The 8,869-nt window shown below is 51.1% G+C and overlaps 1 protein-coding gene across 1 annotated transcript; it reads left to right on the plus strand.

Moving 5' to 3' along the window:
• The first annotated feature begins 599 nt into the window (after positions 1–599).
• Positions 600–2,141, plus strand: LOC119267191 (NDR1/HIN1-like protein 2). The gene has a single exon (XM_037548538.1). The coding sequence runs from the start codon at positions 837–839 to the stop codon at positions 1,725–1,727; it is 891 nt and encodes a 296-aa protein (XP_037404435.1). The 5' UTR covers positions 600–836; the 3' UTR covers positions 1,728–2,141.
• The last annotated feature ends 6,728 nt before the right edge of the window (positions 2,142–8,869 follow it).

Raw genomic sequence — 8,869 nt, forward strand, 5'->3', positions numbered from 1 at the left:
TCCAAGACCGACTCCTGCCCAGGCCAAGCCCGGATCACATGTCTTCAATGAAGCAGCAGCATAAAAGTGTAACACAGCCCCGGCCGGTCCCAATGTTCACAAATGCTACTGCCACCGTTCGTTCAAAAATAATGATCAGATGCACTTAATTACAACAAAATGAGCTTGTTATTAAATCTCTGACGCTTTGCTAGTAAATTTTGAGCAGGGAATCGCAGCTCCGGCTCAAGGTATTGGCTCGCTGAAACACAATTACTCCTACCCCGTTGTACATAAGTTTTAGAGGGACAAATTAAGGTAGCCATCACTACAAACGTTAGTACTCCACCACTGCTACGGGGCAAGGAGTAATTCAGCAGTTCGTGCCAGTACAAGGCTCAGTTTGCAGCTCATTTAAAAACATTTAAAAACTTTTGTACAGTAGTACGTGAAATGGAAGTTTTTGAATTTTTTGTGTGTAAATACAAGTTTAAACTGCCATCCAAATGATTTTCCCGGGAGAAAACCCAACTTGGCACGAGCGAGAATTACGGGGGCGACTTGCTTAATAAAAAAGGCTAAGGAAAGGTAGCAGCAGGCATCAGCTAGCTCAGCAGCAGCAGCCAGCAGCGGTAGCAAATGATTTGGTGAGGACGAACCATCCGTAAGGTGACCCGTCCCTTTTCCCTTACCTCACCTCACCTTCTCCTCCGCGTCTTCCTTCCTCTCGGCCTATAGATCTCCTCTCTCTCCGAGGACTCGCTCAGCAAGCGCACGGCCGGAAACCCAGTCCAGGCACCTAGCTACCGCCGCGCCGCGCCAAGAGCCGCCACCTCGTCCCCGGCTAGCGCGCGGCAATGTCTTCCAACGGCAAGCCCAACCCGCAGCCCCCCGCCGCCGCCGCCGCGGCCACCAACGGCGCGGGCGCGGGCGGGCCGCCCAAGATGTACCAGCGCCCCATCTACCGCCCGCAGGGCCCCGCAAAGGGCCGCCGCGGGGGCCGCTCCTCCTGCCGCTTCAGCTGCTGCTGCTGCTTCTTCTGGGCCGTGCTCGTCGTGCTCCTCCTGGCCCTCGTCGCCGCCGTCGCCGGCGGCGGCTTCTACCTCCTCTACCGCCCCCACCGCCCGGCCTTCACCCTCTCCGTGGCGCGCGTCAACAAGCTCAGCCTCTCCAGCTCCGCCACGGCGCCCGCGCTCACCGACTCCATCGACTTCACGCTCACCGCCAAGAACCCCAACAAGAAGCTCGTCTACCTGTACGACGACTTCACCGTCACCGCCGCCACGGCCGCCAACGCCGTGCCGCTCGGGGAGGCGACCGTGCCGGGGTTCCTGCACGAGGCCAACAACATCACCGTCATCAAGGCCACCGTCACCGCGGCCGCGCTCGGGGTCGACCCCACCGCCGCCAGCTCCGACATCAAGAAGTCGGGCACCTTCGCCATCACCCTCGACCTGGAGACCAAGGCCGGCGTCAAGGTGGGCGGGCTCAAGACCAAGAAGATCGGCATCCAGGTGCACTGCGACGGCATCAAGGTGGCCGCGCCCGCCGCGGCGCCCGCGCCGGCGAAGAAGAAGGGGGTGAAGCTCACCGTCGCCAAGGCGCCGTCGAAGGCGCCGGCCGCCGTGGAGGCCCCGGAGCCGTCCGCGGCCGTCGACGACGCGACAACCTCGCCCCCGGCGGCGACCACCGTCGCGCGCGTGTGCCAGGTCAGGATCCGAGTCAAGATCTGGAAGTGGACCTTCTAGTGACGACGCAAACTCCCAGGGGGCACATTGCGAAAGCGAACCAAAGCCACTTTACTTTTCACCTGGGACGCGGCGGTAGTAGAGATCACAACCGACGGTTGCTGTAAAAAAATATCCCATTTGAATTTTACGAAATTTGGCGGGGGGGAGGGGAGGGGAGGAGTGATGTGAGGTTTGAGGTATTTGTTTATTATTTCTCCTTATTTTTCTACGTTTCTTTTTTTTGCGTCACCTTATTTTTTGCTAGTGCAAGTACACCTTGGGGATTGTTCCGCTTAACTTTGTACGACTATTACATATCTATCTGAATTTGTAACTGTTTTTTTTTGTCGGAGGGAATTTGTAATCGTTAGTGGCATGTATTACTAATGTACTGTCAAACTATACTCTCCTTTATTTTCATGTTACAGCCCATGGTTTTGTATTCCTGACGGACAGTTTTGTAATAGTATGGAGTATGATTATGCAGAGATTACGCGTGAATTTTTCTTAAAAATGATCATACATCCCTTGCTTAGGAATATATTCTGGAGCCCAAGGTTTCTTTTTGCCGAAGTACAGTAGTACAGTACTAATTTTGTACGCCAGAGGAAAGGCGAGCGTTGTAGAATTACGGAACTACTGAGCAGCCGACACCCACTGGCCGAACATTGGACGATGCTTTGATCCAGCGGTCGGCCTCCTCTTTGTGACATGCATGTACAGTCAGATCAGTAGCATCGTCCAGACATCGGCTGCACACCGTCGTGTGTATAGCAGCGCTCGTAGAATTACAGGAAGTGAGGAGTTCTGAACAGAAAGAAATGTACAAGTTCTGAGGATTTGCGCCGTGAGGCTGAAGCTGTTGAAGGGCAAAAGGGTCATTCGCTGTTAAAAAAGGGTTTTCTTTTGTGCTTAAGCACGATGATGGGGGTCGTTTACCGGGATCGGTGAGGGCTTAGTTTAAAGGTCAACACAAATCATTAAAGCACGCCGCATCTTTTCCCAACACGCGACCCTGGAAAAGGAGGAGGAAATTTACATCCCGTACTCGCGAGATGTGTTAAACAGTAGACGCCACCGCTATTGTTAAAAGCTGGGCGACCGTGCAACCATGAAGAAGCATCTTTGGTCCGCAGTCTAATCATCCGGTTCTAATGGTGGTAGTGGAGTACATTATTATTAGTACTCCCTTCGGTCCTTCTTACTCTACATATTAGGTTTGTCTAAAATCAATCTCATCCAACTTTGATCAAGTTTATACAAAAAATTATTAACATTCATATATCAACATATTTATTATTAGATCCATCTAGGAATATATTTTTATATTATATTTATTAGATGTTATAGATGTTAATATTTTCTAATATAAATTTGGTTAAACTTAGCAAACTTTGACTTCAGACAAAGCTAATGTGCGAAGTAAAAAGGACCAGAGGGAGTACTATGTTCTCTCTCTTTTTTAAAATTAAATCCCTTGTTCATTAACTTGTGATAAGAGTTAGTACATGTTTAAGAAGAAGAGCTATAGATTTTGGGGTACATCTTCCATCACTCAGAACAAAACGAGCCCATAGCCACCTAGGCAACTCATGGGCAACAACAAATAGCTTCTATGGGACAATGCTTGAAACGAGTTTGAGTAATTCCACGGGTCGTATAGTAGAAATCATCGAGGGTCGTTTCATCGGATATACCAAGCGTAAAGCCCCATTGTTTCCTGTTAGTTACCGCCACCTCGTGTGCAGGAATATTCGACAATTTGTTCAATGGCAGCTTCACCCGCATTATCAATATCGCCCATCACCGTACCTTGCAAACCCTTGCTTCCTGACTCTAAAAGGAAGTGCTTTGCATCTTCAGGCCCTTGATTACATGTTCGACGCGGGACGGGGCACTTTGGTATGTCTATTAGCCGAGACCACACAACATGGAAGGGGTGAGCACAGGTCGAGCCCATTCCATCATCATGCCTCGGTTTTTCGTCCATGTTGCTAATCCCTGATGGAGTAATATGATGGTCGCACCGACAAACACCCATTCTGCACCAGGGCGACCACCATCTGGTTGCTCCCCCATGTCCCTCTCGTGTCGCCTCCCCCGCGGATGACTCGGGAGGGCTCAGCCGCCGCCGCCTAGTCCCTCCAGCGCCCTTTTTCCCCTCCGCCGCTGCCGATGGTCGGCGCGGGGCAAAGCCCGTGCATGCGACGGCGGTGGCGGAGGGTCTCTCCTCTCGTTTCCGGATCCGCGGCGGCGCGGGCGTCCTAATCCGCCGGGTGCGGCCTTCCTGACGGTGTGGCGGATCCTGGAGGCGGCGGACTCACGGCGGTGCACGGGTGCCCAGATCCATGGGTGCAAGACTCCCGGCAGCGTGTGGGCTCCCGGCAGCGGGATCGGTCGACGGCGGGCTTGGGCGATGGCGGTGGTTGTGCGGTGCCGGATCTCGCCACTCCGGCCTTCGTAGAGGAACCTGGATCAGGGGCGGCAGCCCCGTTAGGCATGGCGACGGCGCCCTCGGCTGGCGATGTTCGCGCGGGGTGGATGGACGACGTCTTGACCGCGTAGGCGGTGAGTCGCCGGTGGATCTCCTTCGCACTGCAGGCTCTCTCCCGCTGCACTTGGTGGCTTACGATCGCGATCGTCGGCCTCGGTGCGTCCGCGGGGGCTGGTAGAGGTGACATCAGACTGGAGAAAACTCTGGATGACTCGTTCGTCCCGACGGTGGCGATGACCAGGGTCACCGTTCTCCTCCTTGCAGGCGTTGTCGAGGTCCCTGCCCTCCACCCCGACCCCATGCCCGGGTGAAAACCCTAAATCTCCTTAGATTGGGCGGCGGCGGCACTGTGTGTTGTACCCTTCTTGAAGGCGCCGCCTGGGGCATTTGGGTGCTCGGATTGAGGAAGTGCAGGCGGAGAGGATGGGACCAGTGGCAACAAGTGGTGTTTCGCGTCGGAGGAGTGGCGTGGCATCTGGCACGTCGACAATGGCGGGTCTCAGTAGCATGGAGTAGCGGGGTCTCGTCGGTGGACGTGTGATGATGGACGAGCGCAGGATGATGGCGTTGTCTGGCGTCGTGGTGGTGTCGACGGCAGCTAGACCGGGCAAGGTAGATGCAGCAGTACAACACTAAAGACGGATTGGTGGCAGGTAGCTGCGGCGGCCTCATACCCGGCAGGCGTCCTGGTTGAGGAGTACGCCGAACTGGTGGGTGCCCCATACCCGGCAGGCGTCCTGGTTGAGGAGTACGCCGAACTGGTGGGTGCCCCATACCCGGCAGGCGTCCTGATTGGGACTTCAGGTCTTAGATGTTAGGTTTGACTGCGAGGTCTATTTGGTATTAGGCCCAGACTATCAGCATCCCTACATTAATTGGATAGGAGTAGCGACAGATGTTGCTAGACGGTGGCTTTAGTCTTACTGTTGTATAACTTTATAAGGTCTTGTGTGAATAATTAATAAAGTGTATGCATGCATCGTCCGGAAGCAGAGGCCGGGGGTCTTTTTTTTTTAAAAAAAATCTCTTGTTGCAATAAAAAAATGGAAACGATTTCCCTTGAGTCAACATGTCAAAACGTGTTTCATTCTAGTGTCCGGTAGAAAGATCAATGAGATCACTCACCTTGGAGAGCAAGTGTTCCACGCTACATGTTATAACATTCCTCGGAGAAGAGTTATGAATCCATACATTTGTTCCAATGTTAATTTTCTTTTTTACCATCGTCCACTTGTCAGATATACCATGTTTAACGGGGAATCCTATTTACTCCACAGGTCGATGATTAGCGAGCAAACACATCCCCTTGTGATAGCTATGCACATATATTGGGGCCGACCCAACTAGACAATTTCGGAAGATTCCACATTCCGGTTTCAGAAATGTTCTAGAACCTTTGCGAACCATTTTTCTTCCTTCTGGATTTTCATTTTCTTGTCCTTTTTTATTTTCATTTTCTATTTTTGTTTCGCAGTTTTTTATTAAATGCGTAACATTTCCTTCAATCATGATCTTTTTTTGAATCCATGAACATCTTTCAAATTCACAAACATTTTTTTAAAATTGATGAACCTTTTTACCCAATCAGTCTTTTTCTAAATTCATGGATATTTTTTAGAGGGGCATTTTGGCTCCCGGGAGCATTTGCTCCGGGATGAACAATACCGCAAAAAAAGTGGTAATTTATTCAAGAAATTCTGTCTTTTTTTCTGAATGTTCGTGTTAATGTCACATGCATGCTAGATAATTTTCATGTGAAACGAAACAGTAGTGTTTCATCGATAAAAAAACAAATTTGGGGTGACATTTTGGGGTAACATTTGGTGCTCATTTTTTTTGCACAAGCCAAAATGTTTAGCCTTTTTGCCTAAAACTTTGCAGGCAGCATTCGGATGTGATTATAAATACATAAAAAATGTTGGGTTTTTCCTAGTATTTCAAAAAGTATTTTTCGAGCGCAGGAGCAAGTGCTCCCGGAAACCAAATCAGATTTCCAATTATTTTTCAATTTGCTAATATTTTTTAACCACCAATTTATTTTTCAAGTTCACAAATTTTTTTAGAATTTGTGAACATTTTTTATTCAAGAAAATTGTTTGAATTCGTGAATATATTTAAAATTCAACAATTTTTTCAAACTATGAACATTTAAAATTTGCAACTTTTTTTTCAAATTCAAGAACATTTTTCAAAACCACAAGTAACTTCTCAAAATTTCGAACATTATTTTATTTTGCAAATATTTTCCAGATTCAAGGAAAATTTTCAAAATATTGAAAAAAAATTAAGTTTACAATTTTTTCAACATTCATGAATATTTTATAAAAATCTGGTAGTATTTTAATAGAAAATTGGGTCAAAGTAAAAAAAACTAGTCGCAAATCCGACAAGCGGTGGGTTGGCCCATTTAGTGCTGACACGCGGAGGGGTGCTCGTTTAATGTTATCGACGCCGGCTATGCTGGTCTGCCACATGAATGTTTCCTCAACGCAATCTCTGTACTGATGCTCAAAAAAGTCACCATCCGAAAAACATCTGTGTCATGATTTTGTTGCACAGAGGGGATCTTGGTTACCATATATTCTCCAAGCAGCAGTAGCCAAAATTGAAATAGTTAATATCATGGAACCCATGCCTCCTTGCCGCTTTGGTGCACAGAAATTACCAGGTGAACCAATCATTGCTATTTAATTGGCACCATCCCTTGTTACCAGTGTGACATTGCTTGCATGATTCTTTGGTCCGAATATTGCATATGATGGTTTACCTTGTGCAATGGATTTAAGGGTAACCTCCTTTTCCACCGTTGATAGTTGTTGTCCTTCCACCCATTTATTCTTTGTTCTCTCTACTACCTCCATCCTGGTTTACTGGTCTTCTTCGTATTTTGTATCAAAATTTGATCATATATTTAACTGACAAAATGTAAATGCATGCCATTAAAAATTACATCGTTAGATTCATATTTGAAAATAATTTCCAATGATACTAATTTTTGTGACATGCATTAACATTTTGTTAATTATATCCACGGTCAAAGTTTGACACAGAATACCAAGGGGAGCAATAAACCAGGATGTAGGTAGTAATTCCCATGTGCTAACAAACACCAACAAATAGTAGTTTTCTCTTAGAACTAACAAGTAGATTCAGCTTGCGATATAAAAAAACAGGTAGACTCTTATTGGGCCGGATAGGCCTGCCACTGGGCCAGTAACCCAGTAGTCCAGTTGCCCCAGAGAAACCCTTTTCTTGCTCCCTTCCTTTCCATCCCCGGTGTGCAGCTTCTTTCTTAAAAAAAACAAGAGATAGACGTGCGCGCTCGTCTGACACTCGTGTAAAACCTCTCCCGGAAGGAACTTAACCGAAAGGGTAACGCGCCTGTACAGCTCACAAGGTTAATCTCGACTAATCCTTGTCGTGCAAGACACGAAGGTGACGGCATGCAGGAGATCGGCGACGGTCCAAAACAGCCCCGCAGCTTTTGGCAACACCAAAGGCGCCAACGAAAACCGCCGCAGATAGAGCAAAACACACACACACACGCCAGCTGGCCACAATCAATACACGACCCAGAGAAATGCTTCCCGAACCCCCGCGGTCCGTCCGTCCGTCCGTCGTCTCCCACAAGCCACAGCGGCTGTGCGGCCTGGGGCTCTGGGCCTGCTGCGCTCGCCTCCGTCACGAGCGCGAGATTGGGGTTCGTTTTCTGGCGAGAGCCCAACTGGCACCCACCCACGCCCCATCCACCATCCACCACGGGCCGAGCCACCGAGCGACGACGGTCAACAGCACCGACGAAGGAAGAAAGAAAGGGTTTCTTTCCCCACCCGTCGCGTCCAAAAAAGCCGCGGTTCCCCAGGGGAGAGCGCGCTACGCGCCACACGCCACGCAGCGCGAACACGTCCTTTTCCTCGCGTAACGCCTCGAGGCCGCCGGATGCGCGCCCCCGAGGCGGATCCGACGGCCCCGCGCCGCGCAGCCACGTCCCGCCCCCCGCCCTATATAAACCCACGTGGACGCTCCACCGCGCTCGCTATCCACCACCACGCCTCACTCCCCTCCTCCTCCACCTCTGCTTTCAGTTCCACTTGGCGGTTCCCTTCCTTCCTCTGAGTCGGCTGCTGTGCCTGTGGGAGCACCGGTAGGGTGGATGGAGGAGGAGGAGGCCGCCGGCGTGAGGAAGCGGAAGCGCGGCGGGGAGGCCGTGGCCCTGGTGTCCGGCGGGGAGGCGGGGCTCGTCGAGGGAGGTGGTGGCTTCTCCTGGAAGGAGGCGGAGATGGAGGAGGGGGAGGGGGAGGAGTACGAGGGCATCGCGGAGGAGTCGGTGGAGGAGGTGATGCGGTGGCTGGAGCTGGAGATCTCCTCCTCGCCGGGGAAGCCCGGCGGCGGCGACGACGGGTTCGTGACCATCAACGGCAACGAGGAGAGCTGCGGCCCGTCCTTCTCCGCCGCGGCGTCCACCGTCATGGCCTCCGTGGACACGCGCGCGGGCGCCCCGCCGCCCCCGACGGCCATCCCCTGGCCGTGGCCCGAGCCCAAAAACGACACCACCAAGCCGGCGGCGGCGGACGGCAACGACGACGACGCGGGCATGGCGGAGCTCGTCGACGAGGAGTGGCTGGTGGAGCTGCTGACCGGCGGCGGGCCCGCGCTGGAGGTAGAG

Source organism: Triticum dicoccoides, chromosome 3A, assembly GCF_002162155.2.
Source record: "Triticum dicoccoides isolate Atlit2015 ecotype Zavitan chromosome 3A, WEW_v2.0, whole genome shotgun sequence".
NCBI classification, from domain to species: Eukaryota; Viridiplantae; Streptophyta; class Magnoliopsida; order Poales; family Poaceae; genus Triticum; species Triticum dicoccoides.

What these genes read in the sequence shown, in the direction of transcription:
- LOC119267191 (XM_037548538.1), top strand. Translation starts at nt 837, where the DNA reads ATGTCTTCCAACGGCAAGCCCAACCCGCAGCCCCCCGCCGCCGCCGCC.